We start from the raw sequence: 16,508 nt of genomic DNA on the forward strand, positions 1-16,508 counted from the left end.
TGCCTTTTTGAAGGCAGTACACTTTTACAAGGCTGTAAAGGATTATAAATAGGGTGAAACAGGGAAGAACCTCAAATGTGTGTGGTTTGGAAATTGTGCCCTTGATTGTGTGCTTGCATGTGAGCAAAAGAAATCTCTAACTTGCGCAGTCTGCAGGCTGCTGTGGCTTTCTGGGTAGTTTCAGTTTTGGTGGCTTTTTTTTTTCCCTCCAGTTGATTCTTCTCCCTTCCTCCCCCTGCCCCTCCAAGTCCCCCTTGGAGAATCTCATTAATTGCAGCTGTAATTCTGAGGCTTAGATGCAGTTCTGGGCACACATGACCCTGCCATGTTCCTGGTCTTACTTACTGCTAATGGATTAGACAAAAAAGAAAGTCTCAGAACCCCACCCTAAAATATTGCAAGCTGCTTTTCTTCTTAAGAACTCTTAAATATCCAAGCCCACACTTGCATCCACTTAAGCCAGCTTGAACTAGCTTCCCTGCAAGTTTTCAGTTGTCTGAATGCCAGCCATTGTCTGCCACTTGGTTGGAATGAAGCAGTATCCTATATTGGCCTGTCAGCTCTTCCTTGGCTTCGTGTCCCCAAGGCACTTTTACTCTCAGTACCAAAAGCAGGAAAAGAAAGTCTCCTTGGTAGTGTAATGTAGGCTGGGCTTTTGTTCCCTCATGAGAAACCAGTATAGAAATTGTTCTTAAAATCCATATTAAAGGAATCAGTCTCGATTTCTCTCTTTATTTTTCCATTTTGTCATTGCTAAGGCAGAGGATGTCGTTCATTTCATGAGCATATTATGATGCCCAGAATTAACCTGAAATTGCAGTCTTTCCTCACCATTTAACTTTTGGTTCAGTAAGGGTTGAGGCAAACGTTTGCCAGCATACTGAGAGGAACCTGACACTTCTGTGGCAAATAACTTTTCCCCAAAAGCACTGCTTGCGCTGGAACAGTCTGGGGTCTGGCTTGCAGCCATGGGTTCACCTAAGCATGTTACACGAAGTGACAGGTAGACAGAGGTAATACATATTTTAATGTGCTTGACTCAGCTAGAGACCATAAAATGAGGTAGACTAGACTTTCCTTTCCTAGCAGATGTGAGCTTGCTCTCAATTTATTAATAAGTTGCGACACTGCCAGCAGTGCCACTCAGGTCGGCTTAATGGCCCTGTGGCTCTTGAAAGTGGACAAGAACTTTTGAGTTCCTGCCTTGTTTGGAAGGTGTTCTCAGCTCCTGTGAAACCATTACAGCAGACATGCTGGGAGTCAGCCTGCCCAAGTTTCTGATGCCCCCAAGACCTGTCAGGGAACTGGATTTGAAACTGAGGTGAAATTGGAAATGTTTCCAGTTGGTACTCCCTAATAGTTTAATTAATATGAGAGTATCATGGCATGAATGTACTTTGGATCCAGGGAGCTGCAGTTGTTCTAACATAAATGCACTCCTGTCACTGAAACTAGACCATGTATGATAATAAATGCTTCAATTTTTTGAAGATACTCATCAAAAGAGAAGGGACTTTGTAAGTATAACATTTTTTAAAAATCAAATAAAATCTAGCTAGTTTTCCTCACTTTTTGTTGGATAAAATGCAGCTAAGTTAGTTTTAATCCACTATGGAGATCCTTAGGCAGCAGTGTGGAGAAAACAGTGTGGGATTATGAATGAATCAAAGGTTAAAACTAAGTTGATAATTGTCATAGTATGGTGAAAATATTGAACTCTTTGCTTGCTGGAGGTACGAAGAGAAGTACTGTTTTCAGATGTAAAGCTGTCCTTGCAAGCTGTTCAGCATCAGTAAGGACAGTTGATCTTCAGCTGAAAGTAGGGTTTGGATGCTGTTGCTCTGGAAAGAGGTGAACTGATTGCAAAGAGAACAGAGCAGAGAAGAAAGAGCCTGAGAGAGGACTAAAAATAGGACAGCCAGAAGAGGCAGAGGAGAGAGTGGTCTGAGGGGCAAATAGCAGCTGTCTGCTAAGCCATGCTATGCATCCACTATTGTCATGGTGAGAAGAACTCAGTACATTTCAAGTGGGAAGAATTAGGTCAGACATTTGGGAAATTTTTCCCAAACAGTAAGGCTTGGGAGCCATTGCAATAAACGGCCTATGGGAAACATGTAAACTTCAGCATTGTGGGATTTTAGTAACAGTTGGCATAAGTATATGTCAGGTAGAGTTCAGGCAAGGCAGGCAGGGAAGGCGACCATGGAGCACTGAAGTCAGTGTGCAAGACAAGCTCCCTAATTAAGATCCAATATGCATCTGATGTGCTTGTTTTGTGGTGGTACTTTTGGCATGCTTACATGTCTGTGTCTCTCAAAGAAAATGTGGTGACCACTGCTGTAAGGATCATTAATGCCATTCTAGAGCTGGGAGAAGAGTTAGTTGCTTTCTTGCTTCTTTGCAAACCTTTAAAGCAATGATTCCTTGAGGGAAAAGTGTCTGTGGCCTCAGCTGTAGTAAAACACATGTATATAGTGAAGGTGACAGAGGGCAGAACGGGTTGGAGCCCAGCTGCAGGGTACCACTTCCCTGGAGCATTCATGACATCCAGGGAGGGGGTGGATTACCTCATTCATTTTTTAGTTCAGATGTAAGGGCCCTGTGAATATTGGCATGGAGTTTTGTGTCCCCATGGAAAACAGACTACAGAAGGAGCAGAAGAGGGGAAGGAGAGGTGAAATGTGACTCTCTTGTTAATCTAGCATCAGACATAGCTCTAGGAGAAGCTTGCGGTTGTTGAGTCACCGTTTATGATGCTCTAGGGAGTAACTGTATTTCCTACATGTTTATTAGCTCCTGAGAAGGTTGAATTTTGCAGTAAGGTATCAAAGTTGTTTGATATGTTAAACTTTGAAGTTATAAATGCCTTTCTGAGCAAATTTTCCAGTAAGGAGTTAGACAGTTACCCAGTTACTTTTTTATTTTTTCCACCCAAACTAGCATGTAGTGTGGAATGTAAATGGATTTTACATGCTGTGACCTGAAGGGTACTGAAGGAAATGGATTGGTGTAAAATAATCATCAGTTACAATGCACAGCAGTCCTTTGTCACTTGGCCAGAGACTCTTGCATAGGCTCCTGCATAACATCAGGAGGAAAGATGGCAAAAGCCACTGTTAATGGACTTGTTTCACTGATTTGGGCACTTACCTCATTAGCACATGTGACAGGTTTGAAACTCAGCACATTAAATAGGATCCGGTATCAAAGTCTCTCACTTTGTTTCTGAATTGTAGCATTCTCCTTAAATTAAGGTAGATTGTAGTGACAGAATTAGTGGCCTTCTGTTGTGGACGGAATCTATAGTCTTAAAAACACACCATGAAACATTTAGCAAAGGTATGTTTAAAGAAAAGTGTGTGGGGAAGGAAATAATTAGAATCATTTATTACAGAGTTTGGGAATTGCAGTATCTCTCTTAATTACCTTCACTTCTCTGAAATGATGAACTTGCTACAGAATATATATATTTTTATTATCATTTAAAATATTCACTTTCTGTTGAGTAACCTATATTTACGTGACTTACTTTTTTTAAACCCTAGTGATTTATAAACTGCAAAGAGCTTTTCTTTCTGCTGCAATAGTTTGTCCATTCTTCCTTACTCTTTTTTTTTTTTTTTTTTTTTTTTGTGATTAAGCTGCATTACTGCAACTTTCTGCTTTCTTGTTTTCCTCTCCTCCCTCGTTTTTTGTTTTCTGACTGCTGTCTTGTGGGGACACTTTAGGCCACCTGTCTGTCCCAATTTCCTCAACCCCTTCTGTCCCCTCTGAGCTGCTGTCATTTCTATGTGTCTGAACTCCAAGAAGGTCACACACATTGCAGAGGAATTGCCAGATCTGGTGACATCCATCTTCAGAGACAGCATAATCCAGTATAACACTGGGTCAGGACTATATAATGTAATTACTATGGAGCTGTATTTGGAGCATTTCAGGGTTTAATAGGTAAAAAGGGTTAGAGCCTCTTTAAAGGAAGCTATTTTCTTGGTCAGGCTGTATTGGATGCTGGTCTGCAAATCCTTGTAGTATGGCGTAGCTGCACAGATGGTGAAAGATTTTGGCTTTACTGGGATGTTATGTGAAGACACCGAAAGCTTGCTCTTAATTCCCTGCAGAGCTGATTGTGCAGAGGACCCTCAGGACTGAGCTAGTGTGCATTGGGAGCTGTGAAAGGAGCTTCCCGTGCTTTGGAAACATGTAACTAAAAAGGTTCTAAAACATCTAAATCCAAGTGTGACTGGCTCTGGAAGAGAATCCTGCGTTCTGGCCGGTTTTAAGTGAGATCACTCTGCAGATGCCTGGACCCACCATAAATATACTTGTTGTTTGTGCATTTCCACTGACCAATTTGTTCCTAGAAGTCCCTGCTCCCACACCATCCTCAGATCCTGGTTTGCATCCAACACTTGATTTTACAGCTGGTGTCTGTGAGGCATTAGGTCTGACTGCTGGTATGTGCATTTGAGTTTTAGGAGTGAGGGAGAGGGAAATGTTGAACTGCATTTTCAGATGATGCTGGGAGATCGTTTTTGCAGTGACAGTGTGACCTGGAGCACACGTGTCATGGGCTACCTGCTGGTGCCAATTGAGCAGTATTTTTGTAATCTCCACCAGGTAATTAAAGCTTTGGGGAGCATGGAGATCCCAGAAGAGTTTAGGTCTGGAAACCTAGCTGTCTGATGCCATGGGTTTGGTTGTTTAGGCACACAAGATTTTAATTTGTTTGGGGAGTCAGTGGTTTCCTGATGCAGTGCTCCATAGTGGAAAATCTTTTACTTGATATTGTAGGATGTGTTTTATATTCAAAACTGACATGAATGCCCAGGAGATTAAAGTCTAAATATGAAATGAATAATCCATTTCAAAAAAACAAAAGCTATTACAACTAAAAACACTGTGATGCCTCACCATCAAGTAGTCTTGCTGAATCAGACCCATTTAGTGCCTTCAAAAGTTGAAACACAGAGTTTAAAATTAGTGTTAGTATAGGAAGGAACAAAAGGAAAAGAGGAAGACCAAGTAGGAGCACTTTTGTCCCGAAGTCTCAGCATGATGGCTCTCATCACACAGGGCTGCCTTTATTTAACTAGGACACAGCATGAATTCAGGGTGGTTCCTCTGCATTTTTTTCACTGCCTGTGACTTCTTCCTTCCTTTGGCATCTGCCTGAATTTTTAAAGTTTTCTCCATTATTTTAATCCAGCATCAAGGAATCCACCTGGAGCTCCTAGAGATGGAGAGCAAGCACTGCTCTGGAATGTTATGGGGGAAACCATTGCTCAGGTGTCCTGCCTTGCATGACCCAGGTCAGACATCTGCTTCTGAGAAGAAGTGATTCATGACCCCCATAGAAAACTGCCTTTAAAATGCTCAGTTCTGGGAGGTTTATGGAAAACCTGCTGAAGCTGAGCATGCTGCAGGGCAGCAGTGCCTGTGAGCCTGTGCCAGGCTGGGAGCAGAGCTTGCAGCCACAGTGCTGATTTGTGTCTTGGGGAAAGAGCAGTGCTGGACACGGTAATGGCTGTGGCCAGCTGAAAGAGGCATCAGGCTACTGGCTGCAAAATGTCTGTCTTCCTCTCTTCCATCTCTGAACCACACTGGATTGGAAAAAAGGCCACAAAAACATAAGTGAATTCCCTCCAAACCATAGAAATGGGGGAAAAGTATCCAGTCACTGAAAAAAAATGCAAACAAACCCAAACAAAAAAATTGTACTGCTACATTGCCTTTAGAAGTAATAAGCTAGGGAGGGTTTAATTTGTCAGTGAGCAGTCCTTTGTGACGTTTTCAAGCATTATTCAGTAAAATTAAACAAAAAACATAGTGGTTTCATTGCTGGACTCTAATTAATAAGATAAATCAGAAAAGTTGAGATGATATTTTTAAGTTACAGTTCAAATTTTCTTTTACTTCATAGGCTCTTCCGTCCCCTGAGCTGGAATGATAAATGTTTGGTCAGAGGGAGTCAGAAGCCCTTGGAGGAGATGGGCTTGATGCTGTGATTTGTACCTTGTCTGTCTGATTCTCTTGTTTCTGTGGGGTTAGGCAGGTCACTGGCTTGGGAGCACTGGAGCACAGTCTATTTAGGTACTGCATGAAACAAAAAATATTGTTCACAGGTGTTACAGTATTTTGGCCTTAGGGTACTGTGATAATGTAGCACACCTGCCATGTGTCAGCAACCCCGTGCAACTCTTGGTTTTTGGTTTTTTTGGTTTTTTTTTTTTTTTAAGTTTGAATTGGTTCTATTTTCTGCTCAATATAAGAGAATATGAACTTTAATGATGTGATGCCTGAAGCACACTCAGCCACTGTGACATTAAGTACAACTTTTAAATAGTGAATGGTGCACAGGGAGCCCCATGTGAACATTTGGCTCCAGAGCAATTTAGAAAGGTCAAAACCTCATGTAAATGTAACCCAAGTAATCAAAGTCACTTGTTTGCAGAAAATCAGCCTGTGCCATCGAGGGCTGTTTCTTGCCTTTTTAGCTTCTGAATAAAGTATTTATCAATTGGTTGTGATCAAACTGCAACCAGTTTTGCTGTGGTTTTTTTTTTTGGCCAAGATTTTTCAGTGAAATGTGGAAATGAGAGGCGTGAAGTTGGGTGTGTTTATCTTCAATGCTCTCATGATCAGCATCCATGGGATGTTGCTGTATTCTTCATTATGGGTTTCTTCATTTCCTTCTCCTCCTCCTCACATCTCCCTCCTTCCTGTAATTCCCTGTTGTTTCTCACTACACAGACTTACTAAGTTATTTGTGTATTATTTCTGGTTCCCTTTACCTTCCTGCAGTATTTGAGTGAATTAAAGCTTTTTTGGGAGCAGACGTTTTGTTGGAGTCTGCTATAAGCAACAGTTCATTGTGTTTCTCAGGAGTCCTGCTTTCACCTTTTGGGTTTTTTTAATGAGTAAAACAACTGTCAGGTTTGGGTTAAATTGTGCATTTCTACAGTTACACCCAGCACTCTCAGAGAGGTCTGTGCTTGCCAGCTTGTGTACATGAGATCTCCCAGGCAGGAGCCATCTGCAGGAACTGGTTGAGTGGTGGGCAGTGGCTGTGATCAATGCTGCTTTTGGAGCTGGTGGATCAATCCTGGCAGTGGGGGATGAGGGGGGCAGAGCCACCCCTCACTCTGTATGCAGGGAAGGGTGCAGCAGCAAGTGCACCCATGCCTGGAGACCTGAACAGAGAAATTAGTGGGAAAGTGCAGTTCCTTTTTTCTGCTGGTAAATCCATGTTTGCCCCTGGGGAAAACTGCTTGGATCAGCAGGACAGGAAAAAGTGATCCAAAACATGTTATGATGGCCTGATTTTTCTTCTCCTGTTCAGAAATTAGGGTAGCCTTGGGGTGCTCTGGGTGTTATGACCTCCAGAAGGTGATCCGGTGTTTTCAGAGAACCTGATCAGTCAGATTCTTCATAAACCTTGTGTGCAAGTGGGGCAGCAGAAATGGCAGTGATCCTGAGCTTTATTGCTGTGGGAAGCCCCCCATTCAGAGAGCAAAACAGACCCAGGCAATTTCATTGACTCATAGAAATTAAAGGTAAAGAGGAGACAAAAATGTCACCCTGTGCATCCAGGTGCTCTGAAACAGAAGTGAATACATACATTTTGTGAATTTAGGGTTGTTAACCAAAGTGGAAGGGGTAGCAATGTAGAAGAAATCTTAATGTCTTATGCTTTACAAAGTTGCAAACAGAGAATTTTGTTGCTTTTTGATCAGTATGTAAGTGTCCCATGATGACTCCACACAGCTATAGATAACCTCTTCTAGACTGTCATTGTAGTTGATATGCTGTCTACTCTAAATCCCACTTGATGCCAATCAAGCTCTTGCTCCACTGTTAGCAAATGCTTGATTGCTTTCTGTCTGCAAGAAGCTTGAATGTATTGCAAGGCTCTTATCAGCCCCTCTTTCTATTCCCTTTCCCAGAGTAAACAAATCCAGCTCCTCAAATGTTTTTCCACTGGTCACATTTTCTAAAGGCTGCTATTGTTCTTCCTACTCCCTTCTTGACACTCTTCAGTGCATATTTTTCAAAACAATATGGATCCCAATCTTAAATATAATATGCTGTATACCTCTCCCTGGTGCTGCAGAAGGCAGAACACCTCCAGCATTATGTCTGACAGAAATTCATCAGACCCTCATGCTGCTCCATTCCTGCTGCCTAAGCCACATCTTCCTCACCACTTTTCACTTCTGAGGTCCCTGCTGCTGCTGCCATTACCCTTACAGGAATGCATTCAGATTGAGCACATGTAAGGTTTTCTTTCAGACTTCTTTGCTCTCCTTTAAGTCAGGAGAGGATGCCAGTGGTGTATCCCAGCCTCATCAGTGTGATACTGAGTCAGATCAGGCAGTCTCCCATCTTCCAGTGATCCCCAAATAGCTGTGATTCCTGAAATCAATAAGTTTTTACAGGTTGTCATCATGGTGCTGATCACTTTGTAGGCTAGGTAGACTAGGGTTTGGGTTTTTCTAATCACATGTACACCTCTCCATCCCCCACCCTTCTTTTTCTTTTTGTGATAACATGAGTTATTTCTGTACTTCACTCATGAAAAAGTCATGTGGGGCTGCTTTAAAAGCCTTTCTAAAGATAGGCTCTGTCATCTGTACTACTCTACTTCCTTTTTATCAGCTGGGACAGATGCCCTGTCAGAGAGAGTGAGAGAGGCATTACTCTAGTTTGACATGATTTTTTGATACATTAATGTTGGCCATTTGTTGTGTTTTGTTCCTAATCTCATTATTTTTACAGGATTAGAAATCCTTCTGCAGTGTGCTCCAGGAACTTTGATATTAGAAGTGTTCTGGCTTTTCTGCTCCCACTTTTCCTTTGTAAGACTGGATGCTGGGTTTGGTCTTTTCATTTCTTTTAGACCTCACCTGGCCTCTCTGGCATCTGCATAGCAGTGGTTAATGGTTTAAGGATGATTGATGGTGTTCCCCAAGCACTGCAGGAGCCTTTTCAATGCTCCTGCTGTCTTGAAACCACTTGGCTGACTGATGTGTTTGCTCTGTTCTTCCCCTACTCCATCCAACCTGAACTTGCACATCCTGTGTGTCAAGTGAAATATGCCCCCATTATCTGGTCCCAGCTAGCTGCTGTGAAATGAGGCACTGGGGAATTCAGCCTTTCTCATATATTGTAACAGGCCTGGTTTTCCTTCTTATGTATTTTTAGTGATTCTGTTCTTATTGTTTGCCACATCTCTCGGTTGATTCTAAGTCACTTGGCATCCTAGTCTTCATTTCTCTTTTATGTTCATCCCTGAGTCATGTGTCTCTGGTTCTGCTTTGGTGTACAATCCCTTTTTGATATATTCCTCCCCTTTCCAGGTCCTTTTAATGCTCCTGACAGTTTCTGTCCCCTGGCTTTCTAGGTGAATGTTCTCTAGAAACATTTGGCTGTATTTTCATTTTGTGGTGGTGCTGCCAAGGGGTGTGTGTGTGCCTGAGATGAGGGAGTTTTGGGTCCTGACAGGTAACTCATGTCTGCAGTTCCCTTTTTGTCCCCTTTGAAAGGTGTGTCTGGTGGTTTTAAGGTGCCTTCTCCATCTCCTCCAGATAATATTATAACTCCTTTCTTAGATGATGCATCTGGTTTTCCTTTCATCTTCATCAGGAAACTTTAAAGATATCTGTATCGTGTGCCTTCTTAGAAGGCCAAACAAATGTTTTAAATCGTGCTATATCTTGCAACTCCTCCAACCAGATTTTTTTTTAATTGCTGATTAACACCTCCCTGCCCTCCTTGCAGTCTCCCTCCTGCAGCTGTGCCTGGGCCCATGTCCTCTGCCACCACATCTGTTCAGCCTGGAGCACTCTCTGCTGGCACCATGGCAGCTCATCCAGATGCTTAGCACCTTTCTCCATAGGTTTTCCTCTTGTCTCTTTTCTTATTACTCCTTTTGACTTTATTTTCATGCCTTTTTTTTTTTTTTTTTTTTTTTTGAATATGCTGACTCTAATGAGTTTGTGCTTATATGTGTACATTTATGGTACAGCAGTGACCTCCCAGCACAGCCGGTGTGTTTGTGCATTGAAGCATAAGGGTTGCACTCACTGGGCTGGAGTCCCACAGCTGTGTCAGACAGAGGGGGTACCCATCAGTGCCCAGAGGGGGGCTGTTGCTTCTCCCTCCCCATCCTGGGGAGGTCCAGCCCTCCCAGCTGAACCACCAGGCCCCCAACATCACACTGGTGCCAGCATGAGAAAGGTGGCAGGAGCATGCAGTTGGGAGGGGGCATCCAGTGGCCCATTTTGGGGTTGTTCCCACCCATATCCATTCAGGACACATCTCTGCAGCCCCTTTGGCTTGTTGATGTCCACTGAAGTAACTGTAAGGCCAGGGAAGTGCCCCCTCTGTGAGGCTTCCTGTTGCTGCTGGCACTGGTGATGGGTCAAGGAAGAGCTGGTTTTAACTCTTGGGGACCCTGTGCCAGGTGTTTGTGGCTTGGGTGCCTCCTGCTTGAGAGGGCAAAACTCATCCACATTAAAGAGGATCAACAGAAAATGATTTTTTTCCTAAAGTGGAACCAAACCAAAATGAAGTGAGCTGAGGTCCAGGCAGTTTGATGAACACAGTTTATATTTCAAGCTTAGAAGTCGGCGTTCTGGTGTGCATTCTTTCTTGAAACATATATTGGCATTTCTGTCACTGCTCATTGCAGCAATATTGTTCTCCATATGCTCTTCTCATCAGCATCTCATCGTTATTGGATAAATATGTCTCTCATTATGCAGAAAATTATTTTTGAAGTATGGAATCGTTATTTTGTTACATAATTTCCAAATTTGGACCTTTGCAAAGATTTATAACAATCTTCAAGAATTACTGTAATTAAAGGAGAACTCTCTACAAAGAGAATTAATCAGATCAAAGAAGCATTTAAATGTAAATCATTAATCCATGCATTACAGGAAATAGTGGCTATGTATAGTTCATTTAATTATACTTGGTTCAATTTTGTTTTCTCATTACATCAGAATTTATTCTGAATCAATTTGCAATTTCTTGTCTAATGTGACTTCTGTTTGCTTAATATAGCAGATATTTTCACTAGCATGTATTTATATATAAATAAAGGTTTAATAATGACTGCAGCGTTAATTAAACTGTGGGCTCTGCTGTCAATTAGCTGTGAATTTTGTTGCTCTGTGGATGCAGCACAGAGAGTCTGTGCTCTGAAATTGAGAGGTAGATTGTCAAGTTTTTGAATGTATGAATTTGTACAGTAGATTGGGGCTGTCACTTGCTGCCAGGGGACCAGGTGACACAGAGGACAATGTGGTTTTGGTTCCATTATGGAAAAAAGTAAATTATGTTCTCTAAGTCTTTAGTGAGTAATTGGTAATGGAAATGGGAATCTTCCAAGCTGCAACAGGTTGGTAGCTGAAGGAAAGAAGGCCTAGGTGTTGTGTCAGGTTTTAGGATGTAGGGGTTTTGCATAAGTGGTTTGCAGATATTGTAATGTCTTTGTGTAGTGTGAAGGTAGAAAAAGATTTCTTTTCCGTGATTTGGCTACAATATATATAAAATCATTATAGAGTGCCATGTTGATTTTTTGAAGTTGTGTTTTAATACTTTGATATTATATTAATATCTATACTCCCTTACCTGTTGTCAGCAGCACTAAAACACTGACATTTTAATATTTTACTGATATTTTTATTTTACACTGCTGACAGTACATACATTTTTAGCTTAAAATTTTAGTAGTCAATTTAAAAGAAACTAGTTTTGGGCTTCCCCTCTCCCCCTTCTCCTCCCTTTAATCGAAAGACTTGATTTTCAATCTGAAGCCAAATGTACTCTTGCCTATCCAGTAATAGCAGCATCTGTGTTAGGTTTGGACTCAGCTAATCTTTTGGAATCTTTGAATACTGGGTTGTAAGCCAAAGTGTAGCTGTCCTAGAGCACATCTGGCTTGCATAGTATTACCTCATTTGTATAAGGTAGTGCTCCCAGTTTCTCTTCATTGCCTTGTTTTCTGTTTGCTGGAAAGGGGATTTTGATACAGAGGCTGTGCTGGCAACAGAAAAAGTTTAAGGAACTTGAGTGTTTTCTTTCTTCCTGTGCTGAAATTCACATTAGAAGTCATGTGTTTGGTACTTAGCCAGTTATAGTAAATAATCAAATAAAAATAAGAAATTCTCAGCCAGCTGGGAGCTTGATAAATGTTTAGGCACTACCAACTATTCTGGCAGGTTTGCTGCATACAAACAAAGGTAGAGTAATATTTATGTTGGTAAATTTCTTAAGATTACTGTTATTTCTTTCAATAAGTGAAATTACCTCTTCCTAGGAGGATTGTTGTGCTACTTATAACAAATGAAATGCTGTCAGAGTTCATGTGGATAAGCAGCTGTTTGCTGAGGAAGGCAAAACAACTTATTGGTTTGCACTGAGAGGGGAATGTTGTTTCCTGCCTTGTAATTTAGGTATTTTCAACCCGCACTAGATGGAAGGAGATAAATCTTAACAATACTCTCATCTGAGGAGTTTGTAAGAAATGGAATTTGCAATGTGTTTGCTTTGCTTCTATTTACACCTGTAAGAGAACAGTGTGGGAAGAACAGTATTTTGTTCTCAGTATTTGTTATTAAACGTGCTGCATGCATAGGGAAATAAAGACATTTGGAAATGGGCAGCCCTGGGTTAATTAAATCCATCTGCTGTCTGACTAATGATAGTAATATTGTATCCAGGAAATCTCTTATGCTGGAAGATTTGATAAAGCACCCAAAGTTTTCTAATAAAGCACTCTTAAAGCCAGCAAGAACTCATGGAACTGGAGAGAAAACCAGTGACTCCTAGAGAGTAACTCAGTATTGGAAGGCTATGCTTCATGCAGGAATGTCCCAGATATAAGAACCTCATTTGTTGTTCCCTGAGATTCAAAATTATAACTGGCAGGAACAGTAAAACTTGTTTACATCTCATCCTACTTGAAGTTGTGGTTTATGGGGTTATTTTAAATGTCCGTTTCCATGCCTGCAAACAGACTGGGTACAAATGTTCATTAGGAAGGAAGCTACACAGGTGCAAAAATCAGCCTTCAGAAGCATGGTGATGGCAGCTGAAAGAAGACAGACTTTTGCTCAGTATTGGCCAGCAATCTGATCCTATAGAGAGCAATACCTCTTTCTAAAGAGAAGTATATATCATACAGCAGGTATGATGGTTGCTTTTTATTTGCACTGCTCTAAGTAATATCACAAGGGGGAAAAGAGTATTACAACTTACTTCATGCATTACTCTTTGTATTGGTCATAGGTGCACTTTCATATTGTTTGAACAATGATTTTTGTAGCTCTAAGTTAGGTTTTGGTAACTTCCGAATTCATGGTTCCTGGAAAAGAAAACTGAACACATAGTTTGAGTTTACTGCAATAATTATTTGATTAATTTGCATTTCATGTCCTCAAGCACTTGTACAAAATAGGGTAGGGGTGGGTAAGGGTAAACTTGAGACATTTGTGGAGACCTGAGTGCTTTTACAGCAAGGCAAATATAATGAGTGTCAGATGAAGAATAGTTTATTCCACATTGATTTGACAGATGGGTAAAGCAAAACTCTCAGAGATTAACATTGTTGTTCAATTTAATGTTTTAAGCATACAAAAAAGAATGGCTTAGGAGAATTGAAGATGGAGGATGGGTTTGAGCGATCTGCATTGGAGGAACTTGTTTAGGCTTCCTTCATAGCAAATTGAAGTTGCTCTAGTATGTGATTTATCACAGCTTAAAGCAGGAATTTAAAATAGGTCAGATGAATCCCTCTCTGAAACGTCTGTTTTTCTGCTCTGCATTTAAAGTGACCATCTCAGATATGGACAGCAGGAGTTTGATTAAATGAAATTGACACCTTTCTCACTGTCACATTTTAAGACCCAAGTTAATTATTGCTTTTTGTAGCTGCTAAGGACAATTTGTTAAATAACACATTTCAAAAAGTGGTTTTTTTACACAGTTGTGCCAGTTTGAGTGTAGAAATTTACAACGTGTTTCTAAACACGTGTCACATGTTAGTACCTTGAAAATGTGGCCTGAAGCATAAATCTGCCATGTATGCTTTCTAGCTCTGCCTCTGTCTTGTGCTGGTTTGGCTGGCAGGAGGTGGGAACAGGCACCCCCCCTCCTCACACACAGTGCAGGAGCTGAGCACAGGCTGAATGCTGTGACTTGCTTTGCTCTGCAGAGACGTGTATTCACTGGGGAGCTTAGCCTTGAAAGCGCAGAATACACGAGTGAGTTTGAAAATAGCAATTGGCCTCGTTTATAACATTTTCTGCCAGCCAATTTAGCTTATCAAACATTCAAGTGAAGAAAAAGAGAAAGGTTTGTACTTCCCTTGTGTCCTATAATAAACTTTCTTCTACTAGTAAGCATTGTAGTGTATCCTAGGAGTTCACAGTGACTTCCTAGTAGGTGAAGTAGCAGATGTATGTTTTGTGGAATCACCTGTAATTGCACAGTAGCCATAGTTACCAGGTTAAAGAAATCATGTCTTGATGACTGACAGAAATAGATTGCAGCAGACTGGTTTGCCTTCAAGTTGCTTAGTAGCAAACTATTCAAGAATAAGTTTGTGAGGTCTGAGAACATATGAATAACAAACATCAACCCTTTGCTGAACTGACACAGTCAGCTTTTTCAAATCCTTGTTTTGATTAAAAAATCACATTATTGTTTTTAAAGTTTGGGTTAGTGAGTATTTAGTTTGAGAATTGGGTGCCAACTACATATTTGCAACAAAACTATTTAATTAAAGTAAGCTAAAATTTTGAATGAATATTGCTAATATTTTCATTTTGATTAAGTACTGGACAAAGTTAAGTAGAAACATAGACTTTTCACATTCAATGAAAGTTGTATTCCCTTCATTTGAAATCTAGCACTTAGAATAACTTAAGGGAAGTCCTTATGTTTTCTTTTAGATGCTCTAGCACTTAGAAAGAAATGACAGAAATGTAGATGAACTCAAGTGGGAAGGACAGAATTGTGTTCAAGGGCAAATGTATGTTTGCACTGTTGTTGGTGGAGCCATTTCAGATGTTTCTAGTATGTATAGAGTCATAAAATCGTTTAGGTTGGAAAAGACCTCTAAGATCATCTAGTTCAACTATTAATATATTATTTGGAAGCATCAAGAATACTTGAGTACGTTTCCAAAAGGGAGTGCAGATGTTGAGGAGCTTAAGTCCTGCTGATTTAAATGTAAAGGACAAAAGATTTAATTTTTTAAGTTTCCACATGGTTTAGAAACCCAAACTCCACTGGCTTTTGTTAGATTTAAGGCCTAGTGTGTAACTTTCTCTGTATGAATTATGAACTATATATTCTGTATTTAACTTGCACATAAGTCCTATAATGTCTGTGTATTACTATGTAGAATAAGATTTTTTGGCAACATATTTTTCCTAGGGATCCTGGTTGGGCCAGTGTGATCAGCACTTAAGTATTAAAAGCTGAGCATATGAAGACTAAAACCATCTGATCTTTCCTTTTGTATGCCTAGCTTATAAATTCACAGCCACGACATTGTACTCAGTAGGTCTGCTCACCCTGTCTTGCAGAATAACCAACCATGACTACAGAATCGGGATCAGACTCGGAGTCCAAGGATAAAGAGCAGGATCAGGAGGAGAGCCCTGCGCAGGAAGGGGCGGCGGAGACCCAGCCGCAGGAGCAGCAGCCGCAGCCGCCGCAGCCGCCGAGCGAGGAGCCCCAGACCGCGCTCGAGCAGTTCTCGGCTGTGGCCGCGCACAGCACGCCCGTGAGAAAGGAGCAGGTAAGGCAGCCCGTGTGCACACACTCACTGCACACAACTGGCTGAGCACCCACCTCCTGCTCCCGGGGAATAACCAGCCTGGCACGTGTGGAGTGCAGATGTATGTTCAGGTACGCGTGGAAGGGTGTTTGATGGGATGCTGTAGATCTGGGCTGGTTGGTCCTTCGCGTTTAAAGGAAAATAGTTCTCAAGCAGAATGTTTCCAAATTCACGGCAGGTATTTCTGCCCCCGGTGCTTGAACAGGAGGGCAGTCTCATTAACTAAGCAGGAAACATCTTCGACCTTGTGTTTGCATTAGATAGCAAACAGTGTCAGTTTTTATGAAGCTGAAAATGTTTTCAGAGTTCATTTCTTTTGACACCTGCTGAACACTGATTTCATGCTTGCTTGTCTGATGTGTGAGCCATGAAGAATCTGTGGTCCTTTAAGTTTCTCGTGGGTCTGAAATGACTGCATTATAATTACTTGAGCTATTCATGTAATAGGTTTCAGAAGAGCTATTGCGTGCTTTTCCATTTAGTTCATTGTTGCACTTATTAAATTTCCAGAAGCTGCTTTCTTCTTCCCGTTAATAATTTCCAGTCAATAGGATTAACAGGCATTTTTCTTCATGGGTAAGTGACACACAATTAATGAGGTACCTGCAAATCTCTTCCTTTAGCTTCGTAAGGTTATGACCCTCATCTGATTACA

The 16,508-nt window shown here is 41.2% G+C and overlaps 1 protein-coding gene across 8 annotated transcripts in view; it reads left to right on the plus strand.

Moving 5' to 3' along the window:
• EPB41L3 (erythrocyte membrane protein band 4.1 like 3) overlaps positions 1 to 16,508 on the plus strand; it is a 143,093-nt gene that overhangs the window by 61,363 nt on the left and 65,222 nt on the right. For all 8 annotated transcript variants that reach the window (XM_050970691.1, XM_050970692.1, XM_050970690.1 and 5 more), the window contains one exon: positions 15,600 to 15,814. In XM_050970691.1, coding sequence (XP_050826648.1) covers positions 15,611 to 15,814 — 204 coding nt within the window. In that variant the 5' untranslated portion in view covers positions 15,600 to 15,610. The remainder of the gene's footprint in view (positions 1 to 15,599; positions 15,815 to 16,508) is intronic.

Source organism: Serinus canaria, chromosome 2 (genome assembly GCF_022539315.1).
Source record: "Serinus canaria isolate serCan28SL12 chromosome 2, serCan2020, whole genome shotgun sequence".
NCBI classification, from domain to species: Eukaryota; Metazoa; Chordata; class Aves; order Passeriformes; family Fringillidae; genus Serinus; species Serinus canaria.